We start from the raw sequence: 21,507 nt of genomic DNA, 5'->3' as shown, positions 1-21,507 counted from the left end.
GTTCCCTTTCCTCAGGTGTGACTGTGACAATTATCATTGTTATTATTGTTGTCTGGTGCTAGTTTGTGATTGCCATTGATCTGGAGATGTCTGCAAAAACTGTTTTATCCAGTTAAGGTCACTTAACACCCTGAATCCGTGGGCAGTGGTACATTAACATTCAGAAGAAAGGTTAAACAAATATCTTTGCCCTTCCTGATGAATTTGAATAAGATTAATGTCAAATAAAGAGGACTGACACTGAGAGCAGTCAAATCAGGACTCACCAGACAGTCAGTAGGTCTGTTGTTTGTTAGGCACATATTAATATACGAATACAAGTGCACCAGTAATCTGTATATCCATTCAACTTACAGGAACCATCATTGAATTGTAGAGTACGCCAGTCTGTCTGCAACACGCCAACTATGGAACGAGTTGTATTTCTACTTCTACTTGTTTCAGGTCAGTGTTCATTTGTTTTCCCGTGTGAGATTAAGAATTAAATATCCCACAGGTAAATGAGCTTTTTCATCAGATGGACCGACAAAACACTCAACTTCTGCTCCAATTCATACAATTATTCTTATCTTTTACCACAGGGCTGTGCTTTCTGTCCTCATGTCTGGTCCAACATCCTTATGTCTTCATCCCAGAGTCAAAAACCTGGTTTGATGCACAAAGTTATTGCAGAGAGAAATGCATTGACCTGGCTACCATACAGGACATGGAAGAGATGCAAACTGTACTAGAACTGGTTGACGGCAAGTACGATAACGGAGTGTGGATTGGACTACGCAGAGGGGATGCCAGGATGTGGTACAGCATCCTACCAAGCAAAGAGGGAGAATTAAACTACTGGAATTTGCCAAGTGACGGTAACTCCGGCTGTTTGGGTTACTCAGGTGGGAAATTGATACAAGAAAGATGCACCCATCTGAGAGATTCAGTTTGCTTTGATGGTAAGAGTATTTGCACAATACAGGGACAAGAAGCACCACAGGCAGGAATTTAATGATCTATCTCCTTTTCAGGTAGCAAACATGGTCGTGAACAGTATGTGCTGAATTATGTAAATTTGGCATGGAGTGATGCTCAGAACTACTGCAGGACCCATCACACAGACCTGGTCATTGTGAGGAACGAGATAGAAGAAGACATGCTCCGTGAGGTGGCCGCTGGCTATCAGGTGTGGGTTGGCTACTTCAGGGACAGGTGGACCTGGTCGGACCAAACTTACTCTTCCTTTAGGTACTGGAGTTCTCTGAGAAGCGCTGTGAATGCAGACCAACTATGTGGTGCTCTAGTAAGAAGTGACGCTGGTAGGTGGGGAAAGATGGCTTGCACAGATGCTCATCCATTCATCTGTACCTGTAAGTAATGTGTTAAACCTGTAGCTAAAAGTCAATCATTGAGCTCCCAGGCCTGTTATTGGATAAATGTGGCAGATTTACTGCTTCGGTTTCCAAAAGTTTTCATTTTCAAGTAATGAATTCTTGATTTGAAAAGTGGGCATTTACTTTTTGCTACGCATATGACATGGCAACCATAACTATAGAGTATTTGTCACACTCTGACGGGCCAGCTAACTAATTTAGCACCATGAATTACTGTTAATTAGCCAAGTAATTAGCAATTTCATTGATTACATTTCATTAAATGTCAGAGTGTAAAATGTTAGACTATATTTGTTGGTCTCAATGTATCGTAAGAATTGTGCAAAAGACATTCGAACAGTAAATAGATCATTTGACTGAGGGGTTGACATTAGAAGCATTATCATGTTTAGCTAATGAGAGTAGATAAAGGCATCACCATAGTGGGATTTGTAGTGTTGTCTCCACAGGTAAACCTCAACATAACTTTAATTCAATAATCTCCAGGCTAAACCGGGAATAGCCAATCCCAGTTCTGTACTCAACTTTGTTTATGAATGTATTTTCAATAATATTTGGTTACAGGTAGTCTTCAACATACAAACACAATTTATTCCAAGAGGTTGTTTGTAAGTTGAATTGTTCGTAAGTTGTTATTTATTAAATTTCAATCTCCAATCTCCATTTGAGGTCATTTAAATGTCATTTCTACTCTAAATACTAAAGTACTGTTCCCTAAGACTGACCAGAAACAATTACAGGATATATAAACAAGACATAACAAATTAAAATACAAGCACAGGTTGTCTCGAGTTCAGTTGTTCTCAATTAAACTTTAAAAAAAAAAATACACGTGAAAATGCAAATAAAATTTGATGTCATTTTACTTAACGTCTGTCCACCAAAAATCACTCGAAAACTTTGACTCGAAATCAGGTATTTTTTGCACACCAAATTGTAAATTTAAAAGACGCGACCAATCCAGAGATATTGATGTCACAATCCCACAGTGAGGTTGGCTGTTACAGTTTTAACCTAAAAAATGCCGGCATCCTCAGCTGCTGACATTCAACCTGGAATAAACTCAAATAAAAGAGAGAGAAAATTAGTTTTGGGGATGATAATATTAATGCCAAATCAGATTATCTTTCTTCTTTGGAAGAGGGTGAGACACCTCCAAGGGCAGCAGCTGGGATCATATTCTGTCCTGTCATGGTCTAAAAAGGGTTCTGTTTCTTCTAACATCAGGTCCCATCACAAGAATCGTCAAAATCAGGGTAACCCCAAGGGACTCACAGCTGGACCTAAGTGATCCCACAGTTCAAGATGAAATATTGAAGCAAGTGAGTCTCCAGCTGTCAGCTAGAATAGTAATGTCAGCCCATTATAATGTCATTAATGTGACATGTTGTTGTACCCTCAGATCCGCCTGAAGCAAGGCCTCAGTGACGCTGTCCAAATACGATGGCAAAAGCGTCACGATGGCAAAGTTTTTACCAAGGAAGCAAAATGATGTGGATGAAGAGAGAGGAAAATAAACAATGTGTAAACAATAAATACTGTGTAAACATGATAGAATCAGTTATGTAGAACTTTTAGCAATATGCAGAATTCAAAAGCTGCAGTCAGAGTGATTCTTGTGCCAGAGCGCAGCTTCTCTTGAATCCATATTTGTTTCCCATCGTCAAATAAAGTAAAATAAATAAATAAAAAAACAAATATAATTTCTGTCCTGTGGACTGGAAGTGACGCCTCAGTAAACCACATGGTTTCTTCTTCTTCTTCTCCTTTGGGCTTTTCCCTTCAGGGGTCTCCACAGCCAATCAGTGTCCTCCATCTAACCCTGTCTTCTCATCCTCTTCTCTCACACCAACTACCTTCATGTCCTCTTTCACTACATCCATAAACCTCCTCTTTGGTCTTCCTCTAGGCCTCCTGCCTGGCAGTTCAGAACTCAGCATCCTTCTACCAATATATTCACTATCTCTCCTCTGGACATGTCCAAACCATCTCAGTCTGGCCTCTCTGACTTTATCTCCAGAACCTCTAACATGTGCTGTCCCTCTGATGTACTCATTCCTGATCCTATCCATCCTGGTCACTCCCAGAGAGAACCTCAGCATCTTCATCTCTGCTACCTCCAGCTCTGTCTCCTGTCTTTTCCTCAGGGACACTGTCTCTAGACCAAACAACATCGCTGGTCTCACCACAGTTTTGTACACCTAGGTATGCTCTGCATCACTTCATCAAAGTCCGACCAGAATTTCTCCTCCTCCAGCTCACATCCTACCTGTGGAGCATACCCACTAACAACATTGAACATCACACCTTCTATTTCTAGCTTCAGACTCATCACTCTATCTGACACTCTTTTTACCTCCAGGACATTCCTAACAAACTCCTCCATCAAGATAACTCCTACTCCTTTTCTCTTCCCATCTACACCATGATAGAACAACTTGAACCCTGCTCCTAAACTTCTAGCCTTGCTACCTTTCCACCTGGTCTCCTGGACACACAGTATGTCTACCTTCCTCCTCTGCATCCAACGTCCCTACTCTTAGTCCTATACTCCTGGTGTTCCTCTTCTCTTTCTTCCTACGAACACACTTTCCTCCTCTCCTTCTTCGACCAAACCACGTGGTTTATTGCAGACCGCAAATTGTGAATGAAGCTTCTAGATTTGGGTCGAACCCATCGTGTCCGGTCACAGTAGGGGGTCGGTCTTTACCATGTGGCTCAGATCCGTCTTCTAACGTCGAATCATTAGCTTATCTATGATATATTGTGAATATAAATGACGCTTATTTAAATTTGTGTTTTTAAATATGTACCTGAGGTGTTCGTGTCAGGACCTTATTTTTCACCGGTCGCCACCCCCCCAGACGGCCCCAGTGGTTCCTCCCTGCTGCCCGTCACACCACTAGCTAGGCTTCCTGCAGTCCGCTGGAATCACGGAAAGACTGCGATTTCCCCGGGAACTTTTTGTGTCTGAACCAGTACTGTTGGACTTTGAAGAACTTGTTTTGACATCACCATGTCGACCTCTCAGAAGGGACACCTGTCCCCGAGCGAGAAGGAGCTGTTTGAGGTGATCTCCACAGGTAAACCACGCGGCTAACGCTAATCTCCTCAGGGTGCTGCTGATGCTCGGACGGATTCTGAGTAAATTAACGTCATAACACGATTAAACATTCAGCTGCACTGGTCTGCGGCTGCAGCATGAAGATAGACACGGGTTAAAGGTGGTTAACATGTTAGTTAGTCCCTAACTAGCGCTCGGCTGCTAACGTCTGCACCAGGATGCTAACCTGCTAGCTTGCTGCCCACCTGTGTTTACAGGGTGACACGTGTTGTGATGGTGTCGTCAGTGGGCTCACAGGTGTGACAGGTGGCTGAGTGTGTGTCGTGTGGTAGTGTGGGTGTAACGCGTTGGATGTGGTCACTGGAGCTGCTGACAGAACCGGGTGTTGTTGTAGGGGACGTCCGGGAGGCCTCCAGGCTGCTGGGCTGCAGGGATGTCCGAGTCAACTGTCTGGATGAGGTGAAGTATCTGTTCTCCATTGTTCTAGCTTGGATTTCACCCTAAAAGATGACCCCAGCAGTCATCTGAAGCTGACATGCCCCCCCCCCCCACCACCACCACCCATAATGAAGAGGTTGGAGAACTTCATCAGGTTGTGACACATCCAAGATGACCCAACATTCAAACATTTACCTCTGAGAATCACTTCAGCTCAAAAAGCTGCTGTCATTGAAGAGGTTTGGATGTTTTACGGTTCAAACGTGAAGATGAGGCTGTTTGGGTGTCGGCGTTGAGTTCTGGAGGAGATGAAAGGGATGGAGGCGTGTCCGAACACGCTCCTTTGGTTTGGTGTCACCTGTGTGGGACTGGAGGGTTCTGCTGATGGTCCTTCACGTTTGTCCACCTGTCACAGTCAGGTGTTGGTCAGACGTATTTGTGTTCATGCAAAATGTTGATAGAAGTTTTATCATCTTTTTTTGCCCCCCCACCCCCAGTATGGGATGACCCCCCTGATGCACGCTGCCTATAAAGGAAAAGCAGACATGTGCAGACTGCTGCTGCAGCACGGGGCCGATGTCAACTGTAACCAACACGAACACGGATACACGGCGCTGATGTTCGCCGGCCTGTCAGGTGAGGATAGTTCTCATCGCCGCCGCCGAAACATTTAAATCAAAACAATCTGAGACTCGTTCCTCCTCCCCCCGTAGGGAAGACGGACATCACCTGGATGATGCTGGACGCGGGGGCGGAGACTGACGTGGTGAACTCCGTCGGGAGGACGGCCGCACAGATGGCCGCTTTCGTCGGTGTGTGTTGAAACGTGACCCGTCACGTGTTCTGACGCGTGTATTTACTGATGCAGGTAGTCCTCAACATATGAACACAACTGGTTCCTAGAGGTGGTTCAGAAGTCATTGTTTAAACTTTAATCTGTAATCACCATTTGAGGTAATTTAAATGTGATTATTACTCTGTAGTACTGAAGTAATGTCATTACTACTCTAAGGTAATGTGATTACTACTCTGTAGTACTGAAGTAATGTCATTACTACTCTAAGGTAATGTGATTACTACTCTGTAGTACTGAAGTAATGTCATTACTACTCTAAGGTAATGTGATTACTACTCCAAATACCAAAGTAATGTCAGTTTGGTTTGGATTAAACATCAGTTTTCACCAAAAATGGACAGAAAAATATGAGATCCATGGTACTTTAGTATGTAGCACGTAGCATGTAGCTCACCTTTGGAGTGGGGAAACAGGAGGGAGGAGTTCCTGTGGGTCAGGATCAGTTGTCATCAGAGAGACGTTCTGGTAGAAGGGGACTGTAGGACAATCGTGTGTTCGTATGTTGAGGACTACCTGCTCTATTAGTGGTTTGATTGGCCCAATATCTGCTTGTTACATCATCTCATTATCCGTCGCTTAGCAACGACTGACGTAAACACCCTCACCCCCCCCCCTCAGGTCAGCACGACTGCGTCACCGTCATCAACAACTTCTTCTCCCGCTCCCGGCTGGATTACTTCACGCGGCCTCAGGGTCTGGAGAAGGAGCCCAAGCTGCCCCCCAAGCTGGCCGGCCCCCTCCACAAAGTCATCATGAGCACCAACCTCAACCCAGTCAAGGTGGGGCGCGGCGGCGGCGGCGGTGGCGGTAAAACGAGGGGACCCCCAGGCTGAGCGTCTGCTGTCGCCCCACAGATGGTGCTGCTGGTGAGGGAGAACCCCCTCCTGGCCGAGGCGGGGGCGCTGGACAAGTGTCGCCGCGTGATGGAGCTGATCTGTGAGCGCTGCATCAAGCAGCAGGACATGAACGAGGTGCTCGCCATGAAGATGCACTACATCAGCTGTCTGCTGGGGAAGTGCTGCTCCTTCCTGAGGGACCGCGAGGACCAGCTGGAGGGCCTGGTCAGGAGGTGGGAGGATCACCCCAACAGCCTGGAGTCACCAATCAATCAATCAATCAATCAATCAATCAATCGAACTTTATTTATAAAGTGATTTTCATACAAAATGAGTAACCTGAAGTGCTTTACGTAAAAACAATAGACACAAGAAATGTGGAGATAAAAGGTGACTATAGATTAAAATTCAGTAAATAAAAGTAAAATTAAATTAATTAAATAAATTAAATAAAATTAAAGGTTCGACTAAAATGTAAAATAAATCCGTAATAAAAAAAAAAGATTCAATTGAGATCCAGAATAAAAGGTTAAAAATAATAATTTTACAAAATACATTTTTAGTTTACAGCCGAGCTAAAAAGTAGGTTTAGAGTTTGTTTTTAACCCTCAGACCGTTCGGGGCGTCCTAACTGTCCTGCTGACCCCCCTGCAGCCTGCTGAAGGGCCGGGACGAGGACGGCTTCCCCGTCTACCAGGAGAAGTTCATCCGCGAGTGCATCAGGAAGTTCCCCTACTGCGACGCCACCCTGCTGCAGCAGCTGGTGCGGAGCATCGCCCCCGTGGAGATCGTGAGTCCGTCCCCCCAGAATGTCCAGGAGGTCGACGAGCCGCGACCCATTGCCTGATCCGTTTGACCTCCCCTCGTTTCAGGGCAACGACCCCACGGCGCTGTCGGTCCTGACCCAGGCCATCACGGGGCAGGTGGGCTTCATGGACGCAGAGTTCTGCACCTCCTGCGGGGAAAAGGGGGCCGAGAAGAGGTGCTCAGCCTGCAAGATGGTGAGCGGCGCGTTTAGCTTGGATTCAACAAACCCGGTTTGGACGTTTGTTTGTTCCCTCATTGGTGGGTTTGAACTCGGGGGGGGTCTGGTCTCTGCGTCAGGTGATCTACTGCGGCCAGCCCTGCCAGAAGATGCACTGGTTCACCCACAAGAAGGTCTGCAAGACGCTCCAAACGCAGCGCGAGAAGCAGGAGGCGGAGTCTGCCAGGATGAGGCTGCAGCACAGCAAAGGTGAGGAAACCAGGAGCTCCTGACGTCAGCGGGGGCTCCTGCCCCCAGTGGTGGCTGGGAACCAGTCTGATCGGGCCAGTAGGAGGAACGAACTCAACCTTTTTTCAGTTCAATTCAAAAAACTTTATTTGTCCCCACAGGACACATGAAATCATATATCAACTTTGTTAGCAGTATGCTGGTAACGTCAAACCGTTTGTTTGCTTGTTGGTTTTGTCCCGTGTAAATAAAGTTTATTTGAATGTCCTGACGGGTCGACACACCTCCACCTGCTCGTCTGTGTTTCAGTGGAGGCCGAGGAGGTGCAGGAGGCCATGCAGGAGCTCTCGGTGGAGGAGGAGGGCGTGGTCGCCCCCGTCGACTCGGCGGCAGACACCTCAAACCCCGCCTCCACTGACAACTGAGGAGCGCCTGGGAGGAAGCCACGCCCCCCCGGCGAGCAGCCTGGCGCTGACACGACGCCAGAGAACTGGTGAAACATTCCTATTTATTACCGGCGCGAGGCCGTCCCGAGGGCGGGGAGACCCAGAGGCATGATGGGACGGCGCGAGCCGCGGCGGCCGTGTTTTTGTCTTTTTTTCATTTTTGATAATATTTTCAGGTGGTGTCGTCTCCATCGGGGGACAGTTGCGTAACGTGGTGGTAGAGGTCACTCAGAGGAATTGTGGGTAATGTGTGAAGAGAATTTAATTCTGCCTTAAGTAACCGTAGCAACCCAAGCAGAAATGAGGTGACTCTGTAGCCAATCAGAGCCGTTGTTTGTTAGCAATATGATTGATTAGTTATTGGGGCTGCTGTTTGTACCTCATGGGGAGTGGAAAGTGTGGCTGCACAACAATGACGACCAAAAATGTCTATTTTTAAATCTAGTGGAGGTAAAGACGAGCGTGTTGGTAGCGTGTGGCGAACGACGTCACGTGATTTGGTGTCCGTGACGACTGAATGTTGAGGTTCGTCCTCCCTACGCGTCGAACGACTGGAGCTGATCACGTGAAATAAAGAATCAATCCGTCATGCAGAGTTTTCTCTTTATTTCCCACAGCACTTCATCTCAAACAGGATTCTACTGTTTGTTAAAACTGTTGATATTCTGTGATTTTTCTTTTCTGGAACAATTTGAACAGAATTGATCATTTCATTTTCATTTTTTTTTGAGGAGTTAGAGTAAATTTAAGTCTGTCTAACTTAAAATCACATCAAATTAAAAAAATATTAACTTCTCTTTTTGGAAAAACGTTCTGTATGTTTGTCTTTCAGGCATGAGGTTTCTCTTTTTAAAGTTAGTATTGATTACCCGAAAGGAGAAGGGAAAGGTTGATAAGCGCATCATTTCACTGCAATGGCAGAAAACGACCACCAGGGGGCGGACGTTCACCTTATTTAAATAGGCCCTGGTGAATGTAAGTGTTTGAGAAGAAGCGACTCGCCTGTTTCTGTAGAGAACAGGAAGTTAGCAGGTTAGCTTATCTTTAAGACAAGGATGTAAGTCATGGCGTTTGAACAAGCTAACCGCTATTAGACACGTCTCGATTGTGAACACTGAACATGATGGAGACAAGAGGATGTGGTTGGTGGTCAGTAGCAGGTTAGCGGTGGAAGGGGTCAAATAGGAGCTCAACCCAAAGCCCAGTCTAGCAGGATCCCGTTGCTGCTGATGCTTCAACATACTTGAGTTTGTGAGAGTAAAAACCATCTGGACCTTCAGGACAGACACGTTAGAACCCGTCATAACTGTTAGCTCGATTGAAGCTTCTTGGGAAACCAGAACATTGAGAGTTCCTTCAAACCTCTGGAGGTTCGAGGTAAATATAATTTAGGATTTACCCCTCTGGACTTTATTGGGTCCCGGGCCGGTTCTGGACCACCAGAGGTACGAGGCCCAGACCACCAGGGGCACCAGCTGGACTACCGGAGGCACCAAAGGTTTATGTGTGGTTTAAAGCTCCTTAAAGGATTGGCTGGACTATGTAGACTATCTTGTTAGCTTTTAGCAGCGCTAACGGTGTCGGATGGACTTTGGTTCTGTCTCGGGGTTAACACCAGAATGGGACCCAGCCCTTCATCCCTTGTTGGTCTTTGGTTGGGATGTTTGCTGAACCCTGTTCCCTCCTGGCTTTGCTCCAGGTGTTGTGGATTCCACTTGTTACCCCCCCCCACCCCCGGTTGCCCTCGCCACACCTCCCCTCAAACCCATCTGGGCGCTTCCTCATTACACACACACTCCTCAGCAATCTGCTTGTCAGTGTGCTCTTAACCCGACCACCTTTCATTTCCCATGAGGGTCAGGGGTAACCCGGAGTCCTCCGGTCGACGCCGAGGGAGGGCGGGGCGTGTCCCGGCGTTCTGTTTCTTTTCACAGCGAGGAGACAAAAGCGTTTTCACTTTCCAGGCCGGCCTCGGAAGGCGCTCCGAGGGGCGTCGCAGCGTAAACAGACTCGTGAAGTGTTTGAGGACAGAGGAAACTAAAACACACACTGCCTTTAATGAGAGGCCGCGTTCATCCGCCCGGAGACTCAAAGACCCGAGTCGGGATGGAAGCGTTTGTTTGAAGGCTTGAGTTCACATCCGACTGGTTCACGTTCAAGAAAATACAACAAACACAGAAACAGATGCAATTTTAGGAACACTGTTTAATCCCAGTGGATGTGGTACAGATGAATTATTCACTATGTTCAGGCTTCAGTTCAACTGATCAGTACTTATGTCAAAGACATCAAAATTATTAAATAAAATATAACTTTTGGGATGTGTCCGGAGCGTCATGCCCCTAAGTCCTCTTGGATGGACTCCAGCAACCCCCGTGACCCTCGAAAGTAGAGGAAGCAGTACGGAAAGTGAATAACAACAGCTTCATCTTTTTTTTTAAAGGAAAGCTTTCATTCCTCTAGTATTCTTTGTTCCAGGGATTTGCTCCCGTTTGGCCGCTAATCGCTGCTAAGCGTTAGCTTAGCACGGACGCTAGCGTTCAAGTCTGGCTCCCACGTGTCGGCTGGGTTTTGTGTCGACATCCAAACCCCAACATCAGCACCATGTCCAACAAACTGTTTACAGTTTGTTTGCTTTATTAAGATTTAATTTCTTTGGAACCAAGAGGACAAAATTCCGGAGCAAGAAAACGTAATTTTAGCCGCGCTGTTCTTTTATCGCCTCGCCTCAGAGAGACGAGAAACTTCTTACATAAACTAAACGTGGAACTAAATAAATACAGCGTTTGACGATGCAAAAACTCCGCCGTCCAGCGGTGATGGGATCAGGTGTTTCCTCCCCAGGAGAAAAGGAGCGTCCCGGTCCGACTCCCCAGGAAGGACCTCATCCCTGAAAACCCAGCGCTGACGTCCGTGTCAGCTTTCCTCCTCATGAGCGCCAATTAGCGTCTTTGTCGGAGCGGTAAGACGAGCCCGGGGTCGGGGGGTCGCACAAAGACTCCAGTTAGTCTGGGCTCTGCGGTGGTTGGAGGACTGAAGAGGAGGCCGAGGGAGGAAGACGGCGAATTACAAGTCAGACGGTATCGGGTTTCAATCGCCGCCGCAACGAGCGCCTGAAAACACGAGGTGGGGAACGCCCAAAGAGAAGCCGAAACCGTGAGGCCTCCAGCTGTGAACACGTGTCGGATTTAATTCTCCATCGCCGCCCGAGACGGCGACTCGTAAAGAGCAGCTGATGCCCGGATCCGGGTCCAACAGGGTTCATATTCAGAACAACATATCCCAGAAAGACCCAGTTGGGTTCTGGGTAGACAGGAAGCGGACGGAGCTTCGTCAGGTGTTTCGGTCGAGACTCGAACCGTTTACGCTAAAATAAAAAAGCTTTTTTCTTCAATTTGTCTTGATTAGATTATTTTTATTGAGCACAGAAAAGTCCTTCCTTAATAATAAACTCTTCTTTTAAGTCGAGTTTTTGGCCGCCAGGAAGGTTCTGGTGTCATGTTTGTTGGTTTCATTAGCAGAATGAAACCAGAACTCCTCGACAGTGAGAAGAACTCAACAGTTTTGTGCAGATGTGGTTTAAAAGTTGGATCCAAGACCAAATAATAAAAAAGAATTCTCCCCAGGGGGGGTTTAATAATATTAATGAAGGATGTTTCTGCTTAGCTGTGAAACTCAAGAGGTTCGGATGAATTTTTTTCTCACAGGAAGGAGGTTCTGGGTTCGAGTCCCTTAAAGTGAAGATGTGGAATCAATGGGAAAAATAAAAAAATACACATTTTTATTTCTGGACTCTGTTGTGTTTCATGAACGGACTGATGTAACACCGCTGGAGGGGGACCAAACCTCACACCACATGTCAACGAACCGCTGACTCAGACATGTAACCCTATCACCCCCCCACCACCATCACCATCATCATCATCATCATCATCATCATCATCATCATCATCATCATCATCATTACGCGTCCCGAGCTCCCCAGAGTAAAAAGCGCTGGGCGGAGCCAAGAGAAGCATTAAAATCCCCTCCGACCAATCAGATCCTCCGGACGGAGACGCACCTGAGAAGCTGCCAAAATCTCGAGGCGGACCGTCGGTATAAAAGCACCGACCGCACGCGCTCCCGGTCCATCAGCAGCGCGCCTCCCGCCTGGATCCGCATCCGAACCCCCCCTTACCCCCCCAACCCGAGCCGCCATGCACCTGAGCGCGTCCGAGTCCTGCCCCTCCCTGGTGGTCCTCCTCGTCCTCCTGAGGAGCTGCCAGCCGTTCAAGAACGACGCCACGGAGCAGCTGTTCCCCCCCGGGGGCGCGCCGGTACCGGAGGCGCAGCCGAACGTCACCCTGAACCGGGCGCGGAACGGCGGGAGAGGAGCGGCCAACGCGGCGGGGGCGCACGACAGAGGAGGTGGGTGATGCTGTGTGTGTGTGTGTGTGTGTGTGTGTGTGTGTGTATGTGTGTGTGTGTGTGTGTGTGTGTGTGTGTCTGACTTTCAGTCCTTTTTATGCACCAGAACTTATGAGAACCAGAACTTTTTGAGACCTCCCAGCTCCTCCAGATGAAAGTGATTTTTAACTTTTTACCTTCTTGTTTATCTCATTTCATCAAAATTTAATCAAGATCATCAAAATATTTCATCCTAGAAGTAATTTCCCCCGGGGGGATCATTAAAGGTCATTTCTTTTCTAATTCTAAACTCATCCGTCTTCATTTATTTGCTCATAGAGTCAAAAACTGTTGATGGGTTTAAGACCAACAAGGGAGTTTTAAACATCTGGCTCAATTAAACCCAGATTTAATAATCCTGCAGCTGTAGAATAGAAACTTAAGTCTCTAAAAGTCTACCTGCAGCCTGAGGTTCTGACTGGATCAGTGTCTTTAGAACACCAGAGAACGTGTCTCCTGTCTTAGAGGGACGACCCCCCTACTGGGGGTCCGACCACCACCTGCTCTTAAACCCGACCCCCCTGCAGGTTCTCACCGGTCCTGTTCTCTCTCTCCTCAGAACGGAGTCAGATCGGCTGCAGGGAGCTGAGGTCCACCAAGTACATCTCCGACGGCCACTGCACCAGCATCAACCCCATCAAGGAGCTGGTGTGCACCGGGGAGTGTCTCCCAGCCCAGATGCTCCACAACTGGATCGGGGGCGCCCACGGCAGGAAGCTGTGGAGTCGCCGTAGCAACAACCAGGACTGGCGATGCGTCAACGACAAAACCCGCACCCAGCGCATCCAGCTGCAGTGTCAGGACGGCAGCAGCAGAACCTACAAGATCACCGTGGTAACGTCCTGCAAGTGCAAGAGGTACTCCAGGCAGCACAACGAATCGGGGGCCAAGTTCGAGCAGCCGGGGCTCCTGGCGCCGCCCCCGCTCCTCCACAAACACAAGTCCAAGAGCAAGAGGAGGCTGGGGAAGAGCCGGATGAGCGAGAACTGGCACGAAGCGGAGCCCTGAGGGCCGTCCGGACGCCAGACCGCCGGGGGGTTGCTGAAATTTGGACGCCGTGTCCAGAACAGTGGATTACGTCTGGGCGCGGCCCGGACCGGGTTCCAGGTGACGCTGGTTCCTCACCGCCACGGAGAACGCCTTCAAAGACTTTCCTTTACGTTTGAACCCAGTTGGGTTTGAGACACCGGGAGCAGAACCGGGTTTTGATTCGCTGAGTTCTCTGGAGCCGCGAGCAAACGACTTAATCCAGACTTAATCCAGTCTTAATCCAGACGTGCTTCTGTTCCTTTATCCATCACCCATACAGGTGGAGATCTGCGCTGTAGGAACCAACACCAGTAACAAACAACCTGATTTAAATATGTGTACAAATATCAGAGCCTTACCTGTCCTTTAATGTATGGCCATGTATATAAAATTTTACTATGTAAGATTTATGATGTAATATATTTCCTGTGGCTTCATATATTAGGAGTTCGCTTAAGCGGAAAAAGCTTTTAACCAGTTTGTCTTGTAATAACTTTATATGAAATAAATATCACTTAGTTATCACACACTTAGCAGACGCCTCACCAGGTTTCATGTCTCACCGTCGGACCAGTGTCAAAGTCATGATGAGTTTATTCCAGATTAATTTACAACAGACGTAGTTGAAGACATTTCAGCAGCTCAAAAATAAGAAAAATTTCCGAAAGCCGGGTAAGACTTAATTCCTTCTTTAGACCCCTATGTGGAAAATGCATTTTGACAAATAAAATAATCTTTAAAACAATGTCTGCTGAGTCGACCTTCCTTAGCTGTGATTATTTGTTTGCACATTAAGATTTATTGGACATGAATATGTTAGTTGACATTGCAGATAAGTTACTGAAATACTTTTAAATAAACTGTTAGAATGACTCTAGAGTTTACATTCTTGCTTCTCCAAGGCAGAACAGTAAAAGTCTTCCATGCAGCAGATCTGGATCCCCATCCAAAAGCACTAAATAGTCCTCATTGATTCAGATTTCATCTATATCTTCACTACATTACATGAGCTCCACTCTGAGATATCAACACAATAAATGAACAGGGTGTTTTAAACATCTTTATTTAGGGATTATTAGCTGAGAAATTATAGGACAAGGTTTAAATTCTGCCTCTTTATCTGGATGCAGACCCAAAATAAATTAAGTCCTGTCTGTTAGATGGGAAATAATTAATTTTTGCATGATTAGGGAGGAGAAATACAGATTTTATCTTGTAGGAACAAATTATTTTGATGCTCAAGGGATTACAAGTGTCTCCTGACAGCTAGAGCTTCAGAAGAATAAACCCGGGGAGTAATAAATATTGTAGTAACTCTTTACTAGGACTTGAAGTGTCCACGTGTTTAATTCGTTCTCACTCCCTTTAAAGCTGAGTGAGCCTCAGTGTTTATTTTGAAAGGATCCACCGGAAGTGCGCCATTAAATTATAAATTGACGGTTTTCCAGCTTCCTTCCCGGTGCTTCGGGGAATGTGAGCGGCGTGTCGTGACCTCCCCCCCCCGCCGGTGAGACGATGGAGGCGAGCCGCCAGAACGTGGAGGGCCGTGACGGGGAGCGCGACAGGCCCGCTCATCCCGGGACTTTCCCAACCAGCGCAGCCGGGGATAGCGCTCCAGAGCCGGCTAGACGCAGCATCGACTTCCCGGTGTCGGTGGTGCTTCCTGCCGGCGGCACCGGGGAGAGAACCGGGCTCCAGACGCCCAAACAGTTCTGCTCGTTCCTGGGACGGCCGTTGATCAGCTACACGATCCAGGCCTTCGAGAGGTGGGAGTATTTAATAACAATTAATAAAAGTAGGACCAAATATGGTGAAGCCCCCCGTCTGTGGGGATGACGTCACGCCCCGAACAGGAAGTAGAACTTCAACTTCCTGTTTAAAAAATGTTTATTTCATAACCAAAAACCACATTAAAAGAACGTGCAATGATTATTTTATAATTATCAGGGGGTAAAATGCAAAAATTTTACACACATTAAAATAATTTACATCTGGTACTAATTATTCTTATTTGTTTATTTGTTATAAAACAGACGTTTACATTTTTTGAAGCCTTTTGTTTCACTGATGCCAAAGTATGATAAAAATGGTTAAATGCAGGTTTTTGCTTATTATAGTTACATTTATGGTTATAATAATAATAATAATAACAATCTCTTTTCTTTGCCTTCTAAAAAAGCAAAGTATAAGATTTTCCCATTTTAAAGAAAACTTTCCATGGAGATCACAAATGATCAGGCTGCTGAAGCCGTAAATGTTTATAGGCAGTGGTTTGTAGGGTAATATTAAGAATAATTCTAGAAGAAATGTCTTCCTGTCTGGGTCAGGGGAGGCTCCAGTGAGGAATTCACACTGAAAGAAATATTTTGAAATGGTACTACTGTCATTATTCCAGTTTACTAAGTATAAAGTACTTAAATAAAAATTATTCTAGTGATAGAATCCTCTGGAGGCGTCATATTTTTCACTCCATGACTTTATTCTGTAGATCTATTTTCTTCATGTCTCTTTCAATCACTTATTTATAATTCAATGCAAACCATGTGAACATTTAGCAGATTTTTTTCTCAACAAGTGAACTATTATGAGTGTATTAATTTTATTAATACACTTATTATTAGTCCTAATTTAAACTACAGACGGCCGTCGGTGGGCGTCGTGTTCCGGTTGTGTCCTGAGTGGATCCTCTCGTCTTCAGGGTGTCGTGGATCCAGCGCATCGTGGTGGTCGTTGCTGAAGAACATCTGGACCTGATGACGGACATCATCCAGCGGTTCCGTCACAGGAAGGTGGGTGTGGTCCCAGGAGGCTCCACCCGCCACAGGTCCATACGGAACGGGGTCGTGGCTCTGGGCGACGGGGAGGACGGCAAACCGAAGGTGGTCATCATCCACGACGCCGTGAGGCCGTTTGTGGAGGAGGACTTCCTCTACGAGATCGCCACGGCTGCCGAGGAGCAGGGGGTCAGTTTGAGAAAAAACACATGGTCTTTGTCTTTTTTTACCAAACACAAGATTTCATTATTATCCGGTCTCACTGATGTCGTATCCATCCGCCAACACGTGGTAAAGAACGAGATCCGGTCTCACTGATGTCGTATCCATCCGCCAACACGTGGTAAAGAACGAGATCCGGTCTCACTGATGTCGTATCCATCCGCCAACACGCGGTAAAGAACGAGATCCGGTCTCACTGATGTCGTATCCATCCGCCAACACGCGGTAAAGAACGAGATCCGGTCTCACTGATGTCGTATCCATCCGCCAACACGTGGTAAAGAACGAGATCCGGTCTCACTGATGTCGTATCCATCCGCCAACACGTGGTAAAGAACGAGATCCGGTCTCACTGATGTCGTATCTATCCGCCAACACGCGGTAAAGAACGAGACCCGGTCTCACTGATGTCGTATCCATCCGCCAACACGCGGTAAAGAACGAGATCCGGTCTCACTGATGTCGTATCCATCCGCCAACACGCGGTAAAGAACGAGATCCGGTCTCACTGATGTCGTATCCATCCGCCAACACGTGGTAAAGAACGAGATCCGGTCTCACTGATGTTGTATCCATCCGCCAACACGTGGTAAAGAACGAGATCCGGTCTCACTGATGTCGTATCCATCCGCCAACACGTGGTAAAGAACGAGATCCGGTCTCACTGATGTCGTATCCATCCGCCAACACGCGGTAAAGAACGAGATCCGGTCTCACTGATGTCGTATCCATCCGCCAACACGTGGTAAAGAACGAGATCCGGTCTCACTGATGTCGTATCCATCCGCCAACACGTGGTAAACAACGAGATCCGGTCTCACTGATGTCGTATCCATCCGCCAACACGTGGTAAAGAACCAGATCCGGTCTCACTGATGTCGTATCCAGACTCTTCCTCCCTCTGGAGGTCGTTCTATGATGAAGACTCTCTACTGTATATCCGTTTTCTCTGTTTGAAAGGTCAGAGTTGAAACCTCATGCTGTGTTCTCCTTTGAATTAGCCGATAGCGGATGCTAACTCCTTCTCTTTCTGGTTTGGGGTCGTCTCAAGCTGGGGGGGTAAAAAGAAGCATCTGGTTCGCTCCTGAAATTTACAGGCGGAAAAATGGAAAACATGAGGATGAAGAAAAGACATATTTCTTTGTTTGAATCTTATCGGAAACGCTCGACTCATAAGACGACTCAATAAAAACATGAAACGTCTCTTTGTTTTAGGCTTTAATGTACAGATGTGTGTTTTACCTTCTCTCTGACCGTCGGCAGCGCGTGGAAATGATGTCTGCAACAAAATCAAGTAGACAAGAGCAATCAGTGGAAATAGACTTTTGTTCACAGCAAACAAAATCTACTGGAATGTCTGACGGAGCCGATAAAACAATAACTACCGATAACGTAATAACAGCTGGTAACGTAATAACAGCTGGTAACGTAATAACAGCCGATAACGTAATAACAGCTGGTAACGTAATAACAGCTGGTAACGTAATAACAGCTGATAACGTAATAACAGCTGGTAACGTAATAACAGCTGGTAACGTAATAACAGCTGATAACGTAATAACAGCTGGTAACGTAATAACAGCTGATAACGTAGTAACAGCCGGTAACGTAATAACAGCCGATAACGTAATAACAGCCGATAACGTAATAACAACCGATAACGTAATAACAACCGATAACGTAATAACAGCCGATAACGTAATAACAGCTGATAATTGTTGGCTAATAACCTAATAGTTAGGGATCAGGGTTAGAGGTTAGGGTTAGGGACCTTTAGCTATGACGTAATAATTAGGGGTTAGAGTTGAGGGTTAGGGTTCAGGACTTTTTGCTAATGATGTAATAATTGGGGGTTAACGGTAGGGACTTTTGGTTAACAATGCAATAATTAGGGGTTGGGGTTAGAGTTAGTAATAACCAAACCAAATGTTATTACATTATTGGCCCATTACATTTCAAAAATGGGCAGGTGTATTACGTTATTCCCTGTTGTTGAGTTATTGGCTTTAAGCAGAAGTTGCATCTTGGGAAGGTTTATAATTTATCTCCAAAGCTTTGGCTGTTAAACCTTCAGGGACCGTCAGTGTTTCCAGTCGCTCATAAAGGCAGGTTGTGTCTATTTCCAAGAGAGAGTCAGATCTTAATCCGTCCTCAAAGAGGAAACTACCCAGAATGCCAGCAGTTCTTCTTTCTTGGATACCCGGCGCTGCTAATCAAATCACCCCTGTCGCTCATTCCTCTCCCCTCCTTGTCATTTAAGCAGAGAACTAGAGAAGGTCGATTACAGCGTCTGGAGTAAACACATCCATCATGGTTAGCTGGAGCTACAAATCAAGGCCTTCCACCTGGTGGGGCGACAGCGGCGCGTGACTTTTGTTTGTGTGCTTTGTGGTCAATTTTTCACCAGTCAGCACGAATAAAAACAGACCAAACATCAAAACACAACAACGTGAGTTTTTCCAGACGGATTCCGACCAAAAAGAAGACAAACAGTTCCTCCAGTCGCACCTCCAGCTCGCACACAGGGCAGGCGACGGATCCATGGCTCCCGCTGGTATCGTTTATTTCCTCGGTGACGGATGGAAAACGTGGGAGCAGGTCGGCCTCGTGGTGATTCATGGCCGAGTGGAGACTCGGGTCGCTCAGGCTGTGAAGAGAATCAAGCGCTCCCTGACACCGGGCCAACGTTTATGATGTGTCTCTGAGCGTGTGCTTGGTGATGAACTTTCGCAGCAGGCAGTCTGGTCTTCATTATCTCGCCAGCGTTCGCGCTCATGGCAGAGCGCCCGTCACCGCCGAGACACCGCAGATTAATTTTGATTCTAACAGCGTGTGAAACACACACAACACGTGTTTGCTTTCCTTTCATTAAGCAGACGATCGCCCGTACGCGCTCGCCACCGCGCAATGGAGGTATTCTAACACCATCATCCCAAAAATGTTGAATATCTTGACTCCCAGCGAGAGGCGGCGGGAGCAGCATGCGCTCCAGATGTAGGGATAAGATGGATTTATTGTTGGGTTCTGAAGTGACGGCTGACTCCATGAAGTTTGATCAGGAAACTACTTTGTCTCTCAAATATGCAGTTGTGACTGAAGCGCTGTCGGGATTGTTTGGCCGAAGCGACGGACACTTTTCCTCGCGTACAGCAGCTCAGTCTTTATCTGCTTCGTGGTGATGTTGATGTGAGGAGGGCTCAGCGTCACGACGATGTCGATCCAGGATTCTTTCGGAATTACGTGATTCAGCTTTTTTTTTTTGTAAATTGTGCATAAACTGCATCAACAGATATAAGTATGGATATAGAACTATATCCAAATATTCTTTTCACTCACTTTTTTTTTTTTTTTAACCTTTTGGTCTGTGCCTGTCTGTCCACACCCATCTACACATCTATCTATTTACATCTACACCTATATATATACATCTTTCTATCTACACCTACCTATCTGTCTGCACCTACATACGCAATATCTATGTGTGTATAAATATATCTATCTAAGTGTAGATGGATACAAATACCTATCTACACTTATCCATCTATCTACACATATCTATCTACATCTGTCTGCACCTATCTACACCTACCTACACCTATCTATCTACACCCATCTATCTACACCTACCTATCTACACCTATCTATCTACACCCATCTATCTACACCTACCTATCTACACCTATCTATCTACACCTATCTATCTACACCTACCTATCTACACCTACCTATCTATCTACACCTATCTATCTACACCTATCTATCTACACCTACCTATCTATCTACACCTATCTATCTACACCTATCTATCTACACCTACCTATCTATCTACACCTATCTATCTACACCTATCTATCTACACCTACCTATCTATCTACACCTATCTATCTATGTAACACATGTGAAAGGCAGCACTCATTAGAATTCCCTCTTAATTGTCCACAGTTCTGTTGTCAGGAAAATGTTCCTGTTTTCTTTCTAAAGGAGGTTGAAGCCAAAACTGACGACGTCAGAATCATTTTTGTCTTTTGTCGTCTTGTCATATTTAATTTCACACTTCGAACTCTTATCGTCGCTGAAACGGGGTGGTTGCCACGTCTGGCAGACTGTCTAATCTCTGGACAGATATTGCATCCACCCATCTTTTTTCCAGACACTTTGGGGCGAACACACGACCATCACATTGTAACGTTGGCTGTGTTCTCTCCTCGTATTGGATTTCATTCTTCTTTTCATTCAACTTTTATCATCGTTGACAAACGAGGAGGATTACCACATCATCAATACACGTTCAAGCAGTTCAGTCTGGCGTCCTTTTCATTTTTATTCTCCTCTATATTTACATGCAATTTGCTTTTAAACCTTTTTGTTCTGCTTTTTCACCAAACGTTGTGATGAAAGCTAAGATTAAAGTCTTAAATAACATTTCTAATGTCAGATTTTATGGACTGTGATACTTTTAAAAGCTTTGTGAGCAAAAATTCCTCATAATTCATCTATTCTTTTAAATTCTTTTACTTTATTGAAAACAACTATTTAAACCCTTATTTTATTTCAGGCCGCCGGTGCTATACGACCTCTGGTTTCCACGGTGATAGCCACCACATCTGAGGGCTACCTGGACCATTCCCTGGAGCGAGCCAAGTACAGAGCCAGCGAGATGCCTCAGGGGTTCACCTACGACGTCATCTATCGAGCCTATCAGAGGGTAGCGTCCGATCAGTTTACCTCCAACACGATAGACAAACTCTTAATGCGTTCTTAATTTCCCTTCGGGGATCAAACCAGTATATAAAAAAACCAAAAA

At 46.0% G+C, this 21,507-nt stretch overlaps 3 protein-coding genes and 1 long non-coding RNA gene across 6 annotated transcripts in view; 3 read left to right on the top strand and 1 right to left on the bottom strand.

The window, feature by feature from the left end:
* Positions 1-4,274: 4,274 nt before the first annotated feature.
* Positions 4,275-8,816, top strand: ankmy2a (ankyrin repeat and MYND domain containing 2a). Its single transcript, XM_068323528.1, has 10 exons — positions 4,275-4,459; positions 4,835-4,899; positions 5,376-5,514; positions 5,592-5,690; positions 6,353-6,513; positions 6,589-6,803; positions 7,225-7,360; positions 7,443-7,571; positions 7,675-7,804; positions 8,093-8,816. Exons 1-10 carry the CDS (start codon positions 4,393-4,395, stop codon positions 8,206-8,208), a joined length of 1,257 nt encoding a protein of 418 aa, XP_068179629.1. The 5' UTR covers positions 4,275-4,392; the 3' UTR covers positions 8,209-8,816.
* Positions 8,817-12,357: 3,541 nt separating this feature from the next.
* sostdc1a (sclerostin domain containing 1a) lies at positions 12,358-14,452 on the top strand. Its single transcript, XM_068323992.1, has 2 exons — positions 12,358-12,639; positions 13,238-14,452. Exons 1-2 carry the CDS (start codon positions 12,429-12,431, stop codon positions 13,684-13,686), a joined length of 660 nt encoding a protein of 219 aa, XP_068180093.1. The 5' UTR covers positions 12,358-12,428; the 3' UTR covers positions 13,687-14,452.
* Positions 14,453-14,570: 118 nt separating this feature from the next.
* crppa (CDP-L-ribitol pyrophosphorylase A) overlaps positions 14,571-21,507 on the top strand; it is a 41,165-nt gene continuing 34,228 nt past the window's right edge. For all 3 annotated transcript variants that reach the window (XM_068323990.1, XM_068323991.1, XM_068323989.1), the window contains exons 1-3: positions 14,571-15,473; positions 16,406-16,670; positions 21,259-21,408. In XM_068323990.1, the coding sequence (XP_068180091.1) occupies positions 15,223-15,473; positions 16,406-16,670; positions 21,259-21,408 (666 nt within the window). In that variant the 5' untranslated portion in view covers positions 14,571-15,222. The remainder of the gene's footprint in view (positions 15,474-16,405; positions 16,671-21,258; positions 21,409-21,507) is intronic.
* On the bottom strand, positions 17,376-19,493 carry LOC137601666 (uncharacterized). The gene is made up of 3 exons (XR_011037082.1): positions 19,212-19,493; positions 17,946-17,982; positions 17,376-17,787 (listed from the first exon to the last, which is right to left on the bottom strand). It is a non-coding gene; the product is annotated as an uncharacterized lncRNA (long non-coding RNA).

The sequence above is a fragment of the Antennarius striatus genome, chromosome 9, assembly GCF_040054535.1.
Source record: "Antennarius striatus isolate MH-2024 chromosome 9, ASM4005453v1, whole genome shotgun sequence".
NCBI classification, from domain to species: Eukaryota; Metazoa; Chordata; class Actinopteri; order Lophiiformes; family Antennariidae; genus Antennarius; species Antennarius striatus.
This window is presented reverse-complemented; position numbering and strand designations above follow the sequence as displayed.